Source organism: Bombina bombina, chromosome 12 (assembly GCF_027579735.1).
Source record: "Bombina bombina isolate aBomBom1 chromosome 12, aBomBom1.pri, whole genome shotgun sequence".
In the NCBI taxonomy this organism is placed as follows: domain Eukaryota; kingdom Metazoa; phylum Chordata; class Amphibia; order Anura; family Bombinatoridae; genus Bombina; species Bombina bombina.
The window spans coordinates 101,290,067-101,305,189 of NC_069510.1; the positions used below are offsets into that span (position 1 = coordinate 101,290,067).

The 15,123-nt window shown below is 38.5% G+C and overlaps 1 protein-coding gene and 1 long non-coding RNA gene across 5 annotated transcripts in view; one reads left to right on the top strand and one right to left on the bottom strand.

Moving 5' to 3' along the window:
* LOC128642967 (uncharacterized) overlaps positions 1–12,880 on the bottom strand; it is a 27,979-nt gene extending 15,099 nt beyond the window's left edge. The window contains exons 1-2 of the long non-coding RNA XR_008399742.1: positions 12,841–12,880; positions 12,583–12,696 (exon numbers count right to left, since the gene is read on the bottom strand). This is a non-coding gene — a long non-coding RNA (uncharacterized LOC128642967). The remainder of the gene's footprint in view (positions 1–12,582; positions 12,697–12,840) is intronic.
* Positions 1–15,123, top strand: part of WNK3 (WNK lysine deficient protein kinase 3) — a 544,128-nt gene that overhangs the window by 35,880 nt on the left and 493,125 nt on the right. For 2 of the 4 annotated variants that reach the window (XM_053695868.1, XM_053695871.1), the window contains exons 1-2: positions 2,415–2,497; positions 14,048–14,610. In XM_053695868.1, coding sequence (XP_053551843.1) covers positions 14,098–14,610 — 513 coding nt within the window. In that variant the 5' untranslated portion in view covers positions 2,415–2,497; positions 14,048–14,097. Of the gene's footprint in view, positions 1–2,414; positions 2,498–14,047; positions 14,611–15,123 lie in introns of those variants that run through there. The other 2 variants (XM_053695870.1, XM_053695869.1) reach the window with 1 other exon arrangement.

Genomic DNA, 15,123 nt, shown 5'->3' on the forward strand with positions numbered 1-15,123 from the left:
AATTTGAGGTATAACTTATTCAAATCAAAGAGCAGTCTGAGAAGAATATGTAGATGCATTGTTTTACAGTGATTTTCATTGTTCAAATATTGAAGATAAGTGTAAATGTTATTTCTATAAAGTACTTTAAAGGGAGATGAAACCCCCCAAAAAATTTTTTTTGGTGGTTCAGACAGAGCATACACTTTAAAAAAAAAAAAAAAAAAGTTTAAAATGTACTTTGATCAAATTAGCTTTGTTCCTATTCTATTCTTTGTTGAAGAGATATCTAGATAGGCATCTGGAGCACTACATAGCAGGAAATAGTTCTGCTATCTAGTGATCTTCTAAATGGATAACATTTTTGAAAAACGGCTACCATAATTGATAATATAAGTAAATTAAAAAATTGTTTAAAATTTCATGCGCTATCTGAATTATGAAATAACAATTGTGGGTTTCATATCCCTTTTAATATCTATAAAGTAAGGGCACACTACCATTTTAGGACCATTGTTTTCCCTTATTTATCTCTGTTGCTTAGGTCAAGACATAAAGACAAAACAGAAAACGGGCAATAAGAGTGTGCATGTAAGGCTTTGGTGAAATATAGGGTAGTGAATGGAATGAACAGGGTTTCTACACTTGTTTGCACATTCTCTTTTATTGCCTGTTTTATATATGTCCCTAATTATCCTCAGCAGAAGAAAAATATCATGGGAAACCTAGGTTCCAAATGGAAACACCCATTATTTTCTAGATGTTAAGTGGAACTGAGAGAATCAACAATTTTCAAAGTGCAATATACTTTCATTATGTATTGTTCTCTGTTCCCTTTTCTTGTAATTTAAACTTTATTTAAACCATTCTCTTTATATATGTAGGAAAAAATAAACCTGTTCTTTTCAAAATAAAAACAGCAAGTCCACCCACTTCAATTTTTTTTGTGAGTTAAAGGGACAGTCTATAATAGAATTGTTATTGTTTAAAAAGATAGATAATCCCTTTATTACCCATTCCCCAGTTTTGCATAACCAACAGTTATATTAATACACATATTACCTCTGTGATAACCTTGTATCTAAGCCTCTGCAGACTGCCCCTTATCTCACTGCTTTTGACAGATATGCAGTTAAGCCAATTAGTGCAGACTCCTAAATAACTCCACGGGAGTGAACACAATGTTATCTATATGAAACCCATGAACTAGTACTGTCTAACTGTGAAACTTTCAAAATGCTCTGAGCTAAGAGGCGTTTTTCAACGGTTAAAGGAAATCCGTTTGAGCCTACCTAGGTTTAGCTTTTCAAAAATACCACCAAAGGAACAAAGCAAATTTGATGATAAAAGTAAATTGGAAAGTTGTTTACAATTGGATGCCCTATCTGAATCATGAAAGTTTAATTTTGACTAGTCTGTAATTTTAACAGTATAAACTGTTCTCCAATCGGTGCTCTAGCTAAAAAAAAATACAAAATTGTATGAGTGCCGTATGGCTAGAGCACTGATTGGAGAACAGTTAAAACCATTATATCACCAAAAAAATGTAGTTTTCACGTAGGTATTTGAAGTTCAGCGCTAAATTAAAAAGTAAGTTTAAGTTTGTCTTTATGACTGATGTATTAAACTCCATCTAAAATATCCCTAACATTATGGATCTGTTTATACAAAGGGTAAAGTTTACTATCACTTTAACCCATTGCTTGACAGTTCCCAGGAGTTAAAGGGACACTGAACCCACATTTTTTCTTTCATGATTCAGATAGACTCTGATAAAGCATGCTATTTTAAGCAACTTTCTAATTTACTCCTATTATCAATTTTTTTTTCATTCTCATGCTATCTTTAGTTGAAAAGCAAGTATGTAAGTTTAGAAGCCGGCCCATTTTTGGTTCACAACCTGGGTTTTCCTTGCTGATTCTATTCTATTTTTATTCTATTTTTCTTTTGGCTTCAAGCTTTTTTTTTTTAAATTTATTATACAAATATCTGTACACTAACAAAGTTGGCTTCCTGGCTTGTTTGTGTTCACTGTTTTTTTTTGTAGCATATAGCAGGGGCATAAAATATTGTCATTTTTATCTAATCGATACTTGTTATGAATAGACAATATCTAAATATATATATATATTCCTACATGCTGTTGACCATGGAAACATTGTATTACGTTTTAAATACTGCTTCTGTGTTATCTGAGAACGTTTCGTACTATAATACAGTCTGTCTTTGAAATGTTTTAGCTATTTGTATTTGCATAGGCCATAACCTGTAGGCAAACTTCATTTGAGGCCTGAAGGCATCTGATGAGCTCATCCAGAATGAAAGAAGACAGGTTTAACTTGAATCTGAATCTGATAGCTTCCTCGGACCAGCTGCCTGGATTCCTCCAAGGGGGAGGATCTGCCTTTTCGCACTTTTAAACTTCTTTGTTTGCAGTGCTTATTACCAGCGCAGTGTTCATGCCTTGCCAGGTAGAACGATCCAGAGTGTGAAAGCTGGTTCTTCATATGCTCAAATGGTAACTTGGGCTTATCCAGTCTTCTGTCCTATTCATCTATTCCTTTATATAAGTATTTATAGCTTTGTCAATACTTGTGTTTCCACGTTCTTAGTCAATATTTTTGTAGTAGTTTGCAGCTACTTATTTTGCTCTTGTATGTGCTGGTCTAGTTGCAAAAACGGCTGCAATAGGTTGTGTAACAGTCCTTTGGTGCTTTTTCTGGCAGTCAAGTGGTTAAATGTAGCTTTTTTCATACTGTGTGTGCATTGTTCTTTTATACGCAGCTGTGATGTGGATGTGTAGTGGCATTTTCATATATAGACATATATGTGAAATCGCAATATTTAGCAGTTGTTGCTGAGAACAGCCCATCAGTGTGGTTTGTTTGTGTGTGTGTATATGTGTGTGTGTGTATATGTGTGTGTGTGTGTGTATGTGTATATATATATGTATATATATGTATATATATATGTATATATATGTATATATATGTATATATATGTATATGTATATATATATATGTATATGTATATATATATATGTATATGTATATATATGTATATATATATATATATATATGTATATATATATATATGTATGTATGTATGAGACGCACACTTTATTTTGTGAAACGTGGAGAGACTTCTTTTGTTGAACTAACTTTACAAGTTTAAAGACAAGCTTCCAATGGAATGCTCTCATCTGACTCTGACGATGGCAAATACAGCTATGTTTTGTAAACCTGTCATTTTATCGCTAATATGAACAGAAAAAGTTAGTTTTACAATACATGGGAATACAATGTTATTTTGTTCAGACTTCCTAGGATTGCTGAGGTTCTATCATGCAACCCATGTTTTTTTTTTGCAGTGAGCATGTATTTTATTCTATATCAAGTTTGCATTTTACTTCTATGATCAGATTTGTTTTGTTCTCTTGGTATCCTTTGTTAAATAACATATGTAGGCTCAGGAGCAGCAGTTCCAGTGTCCTACTGGGACCCAGCTGTTGTTTGGTGGCTGCACATTTAGGGATACCAAGAGAATGAAACAAATTTGATAATAGACGAAATTTGGAAAGTTGTTTTAAAATAATATCCTCTGTCTGAATTAACGAAAGTAAAATTCTGTGTTTCATATCCCTTTAAATACAAAGCCTTTTTTAAGAGAGAGTTCTATGTTTTGCTTCTCTGGTGAGATTATCATAAGAGATTTGCTAAAGCTTTGGAAATATCGCTGTAGATTTGAGTGATCTGACAGATTTAGTTTCAAGATATCTGAAAAGCACTGTTGTGTTTTATAGGGTAAGGCAAAACACAAGGACGTTTTCTGTCATGCGTATATTATTTTGTAATTATGTTTGTGCACTACCTGTTGAATTTATTCTGGTTGGTGGTAAGGGGCTTCATAGGTCTAAAAATATCCGTTTTATTTTGACACTGGATATTTGTTTATTTTATTAATAACGGACCTTAAGAAATATTAAATCTATAAAAAAAAATTTAAAAAAATTCTGACTTAAGGGTTAAAGAGTTACGCGAGTCTTCAAAATGAAATAATGATATACATATTTAACTGAATTGAACAGCCGTGTAATGTAAGTATCCTCTCAGTCTTCTCAAAGGGATTACAATCAATGCTAATGGTTGCATTCGGTATCAAATCTTTTTACTTAGTATACAAACAGACAAGGATGTTCATTGTTCTCATGAATATAGAAACTAGTCTCTGGGCAAGATTTATCAATTTGTGAGCAGACAGAAATAACATATTGTGAACCTGTCCACATCTTATTGCAAATTGTGGGGCAAATCTGTTCCCCTGTATTTATCATTGCACTAAGGGAACGCTTGTGCTATGCTCTTCCCCCTACCCTCACGCAACCGATTTTGTGAGAGTAGGGCTTGTCACTCACACCAGTCGAATGAATCCGGGTTGATTTTCATCCGCTGCTTCATAAATATCAGTTGCAGGCTCAAATGCAACCGATCGGGGGAATTCGCCTCGTAATAAATCTTGCCAGATCTACCTATGTAGTTGTGGGAGCTGTGCTTGTTGGCCAATGAGCAGTCTGTCTTTATGGGGATAAATTGTGCATGAGCATGCACTTCCTTTTAAAATAAATATTAGTTTAAACAGCTTTATACCGTTTTCATGCAGAAATGTTTTTAAAATGTTTAAAGGGACACTGAACTCAAATTTTTTCTTTTGTAATTCAGATAGAGCATGCAATTTTAAGCAGCTTTCTAATTTACTCCTAGTATCAAATTTTCTTCATTCTCTTGTTTTTTTTTTATTTGAAAAGCAAGAATGTAAGTTTAGATGCCGGCCCATTTTTGGTGAACAACCTGGGTTGTCCTTGCTGATTAGATAGCACCAATAAACAAGTGCTGTCTATGGTTCTCAACCAACAATTTACTGGCTCCTTAGCATAGATGCCTTTTTCAAATAAAGATAGCAAGAGAATGAAGAAAAATTGATAATAGAAGTAAATTAGAAAGTTGCTTTAAATTGCATGCTCTATCTGAATCATGAAAGAAAAAAAAAATTGGTTTCAGTGTCCCTTTAATTAATTTTTTTTTATGTTTTACAGTGAGGTTCTAATACAGATATCACATGCTTCAACAAATGACTATACTGACCCTATAGAATTTTATGTTGAACTGTTCCCTTCAAAGGGCTTAAAGGGACAGTCAAGTCCAAAATAAACTTTCATGATTCAGATAGGGCATGTCATTTTAAAAAATTTTCCAATTTACTTTTATCACTAACTTTGCTTTGTTTGTTTGGTATTATTAGTTTAAAGCTAAACCTAGAAGGTTCATATGCTAATTTCTTAGACCTTGAACGCCGCCTCTTATACGAATGCATTTTGGTAAAAAGTGTATTAATATAAATGTGTTGTTTATACAAATTTAGGGAATGGGTAATAAAATATCTATCTTTTAAAACAATAAACATTCTGGTGTAGACTGTCCCTTTTTATATATAGGTATAATCTCTCCAGGGGTAATTGGTGGGTCATGCGACAGCTGCTTTCCTGTTTGTTTTGCATGAGTCTACGAATTAGATCGCAATAGATTGTCCCTTTAATATATTTTAGATCTTTATGGAAGTTGTTCAGTATCTTAACCCGGTTTGCGCTTTTTTTTTTCTTTAACTGTTAATTTTTAAGCTTTAAAATGATTTTATGTAAACAAACTATAGCATGATGGGGGGCAGGACTTTTTTGATTTTCTCAGTGTTTGGTGTTTTATACTGCAAGTCTTTATTTAAAAAAAAAAAAAAAGCTTAAAGTCCAACTTTCTGTGAACCAGTTTCTCTAGTTTACACTTTATGTAATGTAGGCTTTAAATTCTTGAACTCATTAGATGTTTTTGTAATCTTCGATTGCGTCAGTGGAAGTTCTTAGTGCAAATTACATGTTCAGCACTTGCCCTATTTATTTAGAGTGTGCTTATATTATTAGACCCAGTTCTATGAAATGGTTAGTACTGAGTATTTATAGCTATATGGTGCTTTAACCAGTGTTCTCTTTGCTAGGGCTTGATACATTTGTTCAAAACTTTGGATCCAAGCCAAAAATGTAGTCATGGCTATCATGATATAGGTGTGTGTGTATATATTTATGCATAATTGCATATATTTAAATGTGAGTGTATATTTCATTGATTCAGTCTCTTGATTGGCAGAAACTCATATTCCGCTGTGATTTAACCCCTTTATTCACTATAGATAAACAGGGGTGATTCAGTTGGTTAAAGGACCACGCAATGCAGTTGAATTACATAATGCATCATGAGTGCATCATAAAAAGACAGTTTATAATCCAGCAGTAGATTTTTTTTTTCTTCCATTTTCTGGCCCCCTGTATCATGTGACAGACATCAGCCAATCACAGACTAGTATACATATACCCTGGATCTTGTTCCCCAGAATGTTTCAATATAAAAAGACTGCAAGATTTTGATAATGGAAGTAAATTGGAAAGTGTCTTAAAACTGCATGCTCTATCTGAATCAAAGTTTATTTGAGTATCCAATTAAATCTGTGCTGTACAACACTGATTGCCAGAAATGTTCACATAGCAGTGACTTATCTTGAATGCAGATTGGTGGTGTCATAGCATGCTTGTACAATCCACTTCAACCATCAACATTGTACTTTGGTATGCGAGGAACATAATGTAAACTATAGTTTCTGTGCTTGTATGGGAAGTACAATTCAAATCATGGCCAATGGCCTGGTATTATGGTGAGAGGGAAGTGGGGGGGGGGGGGGGCAAGAAGGGTTCCCAAATCTTAGCCACAGGGACATAACTTTTCTTTCTAATGACATGAGTCCACGGATCATCTAATTACTATTGGGAATATCACTCCTGCCCAGCATGAGGCAGCAAAGAGCACCACAGCAAAGCTGTTAAATATCACCTCCCTTCCCTCTAACCCCAGTCATTCTCTTTGCCTAAGTTAGGGAAGTGGAAAGTTAGGTGTTAGTAATAGATTCTTAAAGCAAGATTTTTTTTTTTTTTTAAAGTAGTACAAGATTGTGCTGCTTTGTTCTGGGTTGTAGTCTTAGTCAATATCAGTCTCTTCAGTAGAGCAGTGGTGGCTTTAGAGCAATGGGAACTTGTGGGACATAATTCTCGCTGCACCTCCCATGTAATTTATGCTGCCCTAATCCTGATAGCCTGAGCAAGATTACTCAGTCTTTATCTTTTTCTCCACATGGCTATGTGAGGGAGAGGACCTCTCAAACCTGGTGAGCTGCCTTGCTGTCTGGCAGATTTAAGAGGTAAGTGCTGACTTATTAGAAATAAAAGGTTCTCAGAGGAAGTTGGAGCACTTTATTTACTTGGGACTTCTATTGATAAAAGGAGGGGACTTATACGACAGCACTTTAGGCAGGCTCTGGGGCTGAGGAGATATTTTAGGCTTAGTATGAGGTGGTTTTTCACTGCTCCCGGCGGCTTAACTTTAGCATAAGATGCTGACCGGGAGTTTTCTTTTTGAGACATCCACGATGGGCGGAGCTATATGAGGCAGCAATTTGGGTTGCGCGCCACTTTCTCAGCACTTCCTGATATTGGGAGGAATGAGTGTTATAAACAAATTCCTCAGTGTTAAGACATGCGTTAGGACCGGACAGCGGTTCGTTATCAACTACAGCTGAGTTCCGGATCTTTTACTGAGGGGATTGTAGCCGGTGTCAGCAGGACAGGTAGGCACCTCAGCAAAGTTAAGCTGAGGTGTAGAGGTGTTCTGCAGTATTTGTGTAGCTATTTAGCCCTCTCTGCGTACAAAAATAAGTTAAATTTTAAAATTTAAAGAGACGGTAAAGTTTTTTTTCTGTTTTAATTTTTATTAAAAAAATTAAGCTTTTTATTTGATTATTTCATCCATTGTGAGTCAGAATGGACCAAGAGGCCCTGCAAAATGTCACTTTTATGTTTTGATGCTAATGTGGAACCACCAATCCCTTTCTGTTCATCATGTATTGAGAGAACTTGAAATTATAGGGATATACTTTTTTCTGAGCCAACATTTTCTAAGGCGGATGCTGTTCAGGAGTCTAATGACAATGTTCAATATATGCTGCAACTTTCTCCCCAAGTGTCTCAAATTTTATCGCCCACACATGCAGTGCCCTGCGCTTCCTCTCAAACTCCACCTGGAGTTAACTTGCAAGACATTGCTTCCCTAATGTCATCGGCGGTATCTGATGCATTGTCTGCTTTTCCCATGCTACAGGGAAAACGCAAGAGGAAATGTATTCAATCAGTGAATAAGGTTGCTGATACAGTAGTGGCTATCCCGAATGTTTCTTCCCAGAAACCTGAAGAGGAAGATACTTCAGTAGTATCTGAGGGGGAAAACTCAGACAGTGTAATACCTTTATCTGATACTGAAGTTGTTTCTTTCAGGTTTAAGTTGAACACCTCAGTTTCTTACTTGAGGAGGTTTTAGCTACCCTGGATGACTCCGCAACTGCTGTTTGTATTGCTACTGTCACTAGTGCGGCAGCATACTGGTTTGATGCGTTGTCTGATTCTATTCGGACAGACACTCCCCTCGAAGAAATCCAGGATAGGATAAAGTCCCTTAAGTTGGCCAACTCCTTTATTACAGATGCTTCCCTTCAGGTTATTTAGCTGGGAGCTAAGATTTCAGGCTTTGCCATATTGTCTCGCAGAGCATTATGATTAAAATCTTGGTCTGCGGATGTGTCATCTAAGTCTAAACTTTTGGCGATTCCTTACAAGGGAAAGACCTTGTTTGGAACCGGTTTGAAGGAGATCATTTCTGATATTACGGGAGGTAAGGGACATTCCCTCCCTCAGGATAAGAGAAATAAACAAAAAGGATGTCAGCGTAATTTTCGTTCCTTTCGAAATTTCAAGGGAAATCCTTCCACTCCCTCTTCCAAGCAGGAGCAGTACAAGCATCCCTGGAGACCCAATCAGTCTTGGAACAGGGGAAAACAATCCAAGAAGCCTGCTATTGAATCAAAGACAGCATGAAGGGCCTGCTCCCGATCTGGGACTGGATCTTGTGGGGGGCAGGCTTTCCTTCTTCGCTCAGGCTTGGGTTCGAGTTGTTCAAGATCCCTGGGCGGTGGACATTGTGTCCCAGGGATACAAACTAGAGTTCAAGACCTTTCCTCCCAGGGGCAGGTTTCTGCTTTCAAGATTATCTTTAGACCAGACAAAAAGAGAGGCGTTCTTACACTATGTACGGGACCTCTCCGATCTGGGAGTGATAGTTCCTGTTCCAATGCAGGAACGAGGTCTGGGATTCTATTCTAATCTGTTCGTGGTTCCCAAGAAGGAGGGAACCTTCAGACCAATTTTAAATCTCAAAATTCTAAACAAATTCCTCAGAGTGCCGTCCTTTAAGATGGAAACTATTCGTTCCATTCTTCCTTTGGTCCAAGAGGGTCAATTTATGACCACGGTGGATTTAAAGGACACTTACTTGCATGATCCCATCCACAGGGACTATCACAAGTTTCTAAGGTTTGCTTTTCTAGACAAACACTTCCAGTTTGTGGCGCTTCCATTCGGCCTTGCCACAGCTCCCAGAATTTTCTCAAAGGTTCTGGGATCCCTGCTGGCGGTGCTCCGATTGCGGGGCATTGCAGAGGCACCTTATCTGGACGACATTCTGGTTCAAGCGCCTTTTATTTAACAAGCAAGATCACACACGGAAATGTTATCTTTCCTGCGGTCTCACGGATGGAAGGTGAATTTGGAAAATAGTTCCTTCGTTTCAACTACAAGGGTAGTTTTCTTGGGAACCATAATAGACTCCTTAACAATGAAATTTTTTGTGACAGAAGTCAGGAAATCAAAGATTTTTGATTCTTGCCTAGCACTTCAGTCCTCTCCTCGGATGTCAGTGGCTCAGTGCATGGAGGTAATTGGGCTGATGGTAGCGGCAATGGACATCATCCTGTTCACCCGTTTCCACCTCAGACCTCTGCAGTTAAGCATGCTCAGGCAGTGGAACAGATTATATGGATCTGTCTCCACGAGTACATCGGAAGCAGGAGACAAGGTATTCTCTACTTTTTTTTGGTTGTCTCAGGATCATCTCTCCCAGGGAACCTGCTTTTGCAGACCCTCTTGGGTGATTGTGACAACAGATGCTAGCCTTCTGGGATGGGGAGCAGTCTGAGGCTCCCTAAAAGCTCAGGTAACATGGACTCGGTCGGCGGAGGCTGTTCTGCCCATAAACATTCTAGAGCTGAGAGCTATCTTCAATGCTCTTCTGGCCTGGCCTCAGTTAGCCTCGGCCCTGTTAATCAGGTTCCAGTCGGACAATATAACCTCAGTGGCTTACATCAACCATCAGGGAGGAACTCAGTTCCTTGCCTATGATAGAGGTAGCCAAGATCATTCAGTGGGCAGAGACCCACAATTGCTGTCTGTTGGCGATCCACATTCCAGGAGTGGACAACTGGGAGGCAGACTTCCTAAGCAGACAGACCTTTCACCCGGGGGAGTGGGAACACCATCCGGAAGTGTTTTCCTGCCTGACTTTCAAATGCGGTCAGCCGGAATTGGATCTCATGACATCTCGGTAGAATGCCAAGCTTCCGAGGTACGGGTCAAGGGACCCTCAGGCTGTACTGATAGACGCTCTGACTGTACCTTGGAACTTCAGTCTTGCATACCTTTTTCCTCTATTTGCTCTTCTACCTCGAGTCATTGTTCGAATCAAGCAGGAGAGGGCGTCGATGATCCACATTGCATTGGCGTGGCCTCGCAGGATTTGGTATACAGACCTGGTGGACATGTCATCTCTTCCACCTTGGAGACTTCCGTTGAAGAAGGACCTTCTACTTCAAGGACCCTTCCTTCATCCATAACTAGTTTCTCTGAAGCGGACTGCTTGGGGATTGAACGCTTAATTTTATCTAAGTGTGGTTTTTCTTATCAGGTCATTGAGACTATGATTCAGGCTCGTAAACCTGTGACTAGAAAGATTTACCATAAGATATGGCATACATATCTATATTGGTGTGAATCAAAGGGCTACTCTTGGAGTAGAGTTTGAATTCCTAGAATTCTGTCCTTTCTCCAAGAAGGTTTGGAGAAGGGTTTATCGGCAAGTTCCCTAAAGGGTCAAATATCTGCTTTGTCTATTTTGTTACATAAACGTCTGGCGGACGTCCCAGACGTACAATCGTTTTGTCAGGCCTTGGTCAGGATCAGACATTTATTCAAACCAGTTACTCCTCCCTGGAGTCTTAATTTAGTTCTTAAGGTTCTTCAAGGGGCTCCGTTTGAGCCGATGCATTCCTTAGATATTAAGTTGTTATCTTGGAAAGTTTTGTTTCTTGTTGCTATTTCATCTGCTCGTAGAGTGTCAGAGCTCTCGGCATTACAGTATGAGTCTCCTTACCTTATTTTTCATTCGGATAAGGTGGTTTTACGTTCTAAATTAGGCTTTCTCCCTAAAGTAGTTTCAGACCGGAACATTAATTAGGAGATTGTTTTTCCTTACTTGTGTCCGAATCCTCCTCCTCAGAAGGAATGGCTTGTGCACAATCTAGACGTGGTATGCGCATTAAAATTCTATTTACAGGCGACTAAGGATTTTCGCCAGTCTTCTGCTCTATTTGTGGTTTTCTCTGGGAAACGTAAGGGACAGAAAGCTACGGCTACGTCTTTCTTTATGGCTGAAGAGTATCATTAACTTTGCCTATGAAACTGCTGGACAGCAGCCTCCTGAGAGAGTTGCGGCTCATTCTACGAGGGCTGTTTCCTCTTCCTGGGCATTCAAGAATGAAGCTTCTGTAGAACATATTTGCAAGGCTGCAACTTGGTCCTCTCTTCACACTTTTTCCAAATTCTATAAATTTGACACTTTTGCCTCGGCTGAGGCTGCTTTTGGGAGAAAGGTTCTTCAAGCAGTGGTGCCTTCCATTTAGGTTCCCTGTCTTGTCCCTCCCTTATCTGTGTTCTCTCGGTATTGATCCCCAATAGTAATTAGATGATCCGTGGACTCATTGTGTCATTAGAAAGAAAACAAAATTTATGCTTACCTGATAAATTTCTTTATTTCTTGACACAATGAGCCCACGGCCCGCCCTGTTCTTAAGACAGGTTGTTGGTATGTTATAAACTTCAGACACCTCTGCACCTTGTTGCTTCCTTTCTCTCTTTTACTTTGGTCAAATGACTGGGGTGGGAGGGAAGGGAGGTAATATTTAACAGCTTTGCTGGGGTGCTCTTTGCCGCCTCCTGTTGGGCAGGAGTGATATTCCCAATAGTAATTAGCTGATCCGTGGACTAAATGAGCAGTGATTTTTTTTTTTCTTCTGACAAATTTCAAAATTTATCTAAATTTGCCTGCCACTGTATCATGTGACAGCCATCATTCAATCAGACTCATATACATATACACTGTGATCTCTTGCACATGCTCAGTAGTAGCTGGTGCCTCAAAAAGTGTTCATATAAAAAGGCGTGCACAATTTGATTATGGAAGTGAATTGAAGTCTCTTAAAAATGCATGCTCCTATCTAAATCATGAAAGTGACTTTAGTGTCCCTTTTAAAGAGAGGTTGTAATTAAAAAATGACATGCGCTTTACTCACCCTAAAACTATGTATTTATCTGTGCAAGCATTGCAGCTCCTGGGCAGATCCCTACAGGTGAGCCAGTCAAGAACGGCAGTGGGGCACCTCCTTCCAATCACCAACGTTTTAGTTCTAGGGTCAGTAATGAAAAAATAAAATAACATTAAAGCATGTTATATATAACAAAAATCACTTATAAATTGGTTACTGTGTGCAAACAGCCTTAACAAACACCAGAAAAGTGTGTGGCTAGATTCTCAGTATTCTTGCTGGCACCTAAATTTGAAATAAATGTCAGTCCATGCAGTGAGACATGGTCACATCCTATATATACCATTATATGGAGTGCATAATATTGTCATATCATTGACCTCTGTTTAAACAGAAAATACCCCTCTGTATCCCTTGCATAAATGAGTTTGCCTCTGAGATTTTTCCCTAGCACATAAGGAAAGTATTGTGGAAATCAGTTTCAGTAAAATAACACCATTCTCTTTTCTTTACATTGTGCGCCGGTCTGTGGATTATTCCAATAATAGGCAAAGCCCACAAAAGCTTAAACATTTAGGAGGAGGGCAGGCATGAGAGGGTAGGTCTGTAGTTTGGTTCCTGGAATTTGGCCAGCTCTAGCACACATTCTTCAGACATCAAAAGGGTTAGCAGCAGTTCTACAGAACAGACAAGAGGATGGATGAATCTGTTACAGGAGTCTGTTGGGGGGAGGAGAGAAAGGAATGAGTGCTTCAGTAAATTTCAGTGACAAAGTTCAGTGTGCGGTAGCCTGGGTTTTAAATCAATAGGGAAAGGGTTAATAAGTGCTTTTGACTCATTGCTGAAATACTAAAGAACGTTCAGGGTTCACTGGTTATATCACACAGTGATCAAGCAACTGCAGCATAAGGTTTCTTGTGTCTAAATTTAAACTTGACAAGACTTGGTTTTTTTGCAACGTTGGGTTTTTCACTTTTTTTTTTTTTTTAAAGCTTGATTTCATGAGCCTACTTGACTTGTCAGATAAGCAATCAATTGTCTTTATTGATCTAGAACAACCACTGTTAAGTGCAGGATACAGCTTGAAAACCCTGCAAGCATTTGATTACACTATTCTTTCTCTGCGTTTTTGCTTTTATTTTAAATCAGGCACAGTTTGCATAGCAGAGGTTTAGGGACAACACAGGATATTGTTACCGCATAGCACACGAAGCGTTGCTAAATAGTTCATTTTGCATGGCGCTGCATATCCCTGGGCTTAATACTGGACGGGTCTGTTTTGTGTTTACAATGTGCTCATCATTCAAGCCTATCAATTATTTGGTCTGTGTGGCAGGGGGGCTTTTGTATTGTGTCTGGTGTTGTAAGACTGTTCAGTTTAGTGCGCATGCTAAATGACACTCACCGCCGTTTGAATATGCTGGTTTCTTGCCTTTAAATACCTTAATCTTATTTGCATTGTTTAAAAACTTTTTTTTCCCCCCCCTTATAGACATTAATTTGAAGAAAATTTTGCAACGTTGATTGACAATAGTGAGGAAGATGGCGACCGACTCTGGAGAGCCTGCGAGTACTGACGAATCAGACAAACCTGTTGGGTTCTCTGCAGAAAAGAATCCAGCCTCCCAGGACACTTCAATTGCCCAGCAGAATGACAATCCCTGCTCAAGTTCTGGAACAAGCGAGAGGAAACGATTCTTCCGAAAGAGTGTGGATATCACAGAGGATGACCGTATTCTGGAGCCAGCTTTAAAAGAAGAAAAAACTGGTGACTATGTTGACCAGCAGTTGGTGACAGCTCAAGTAACAAGTGCTGTAGTTACAGGACAGGAGGGCAAAAATGAGCCCAAAACTGTTTCTGAGACTGGAAAAGACTCACTTAGGGAAAAGAGTGAGAAGGAGATGGAGGAGGAGGCAGAGATGAAAGCAGTGGCGACCTCCCCTGGTGGTAGGTTTCTGAAGTTTGACATTGAATTAGGCCGAGGGGCTTTTAAGACCGTCTTCAAAGGACTGGACACTGAGACTTGGGTAGAGGTCGCCTGGTGTGAGCTACAGGTAAATCCAGTTGTGATTTATTGTCTTTACCTGAATCTTTCCTATGAAGTGTTTTTATTAACTGCTATAGATAGACATGTTGTTTTTTATTTGCACATATGTATATATGTGTGTATATGTATATTTATGTGTATGTGTGTGTGTGTGTGTATATATATACCTTTTTTTTCAGTCATGTGACTGCTATTGAAAAGCATTGAGAAGCAGTGCATTGACTAAAATAGCCAGTAGGTGGAGCTGACCCCTTGTGTTGCAGCAAAGATATGCAAGCCAAACAAGCTGAAATTAATCAGTTAAACCAGACCTGAGCTATCAAGCAGTTTGCAAAGAAAAAAGATCTTCCTGTCTATAAATCAGTCCAGATTGGAATGCATAGAAAGAACTGTTTGCAGAAAAATGCAAGTGAAGTCTGTGTTGTGTGATTATTTTATTAGGTTTATAATCCTGTTTTTAGCAAATGTTTTTGTTCATTTAACTTAGTTTAATTATATATTTGTGTTGTGTGATTATTTT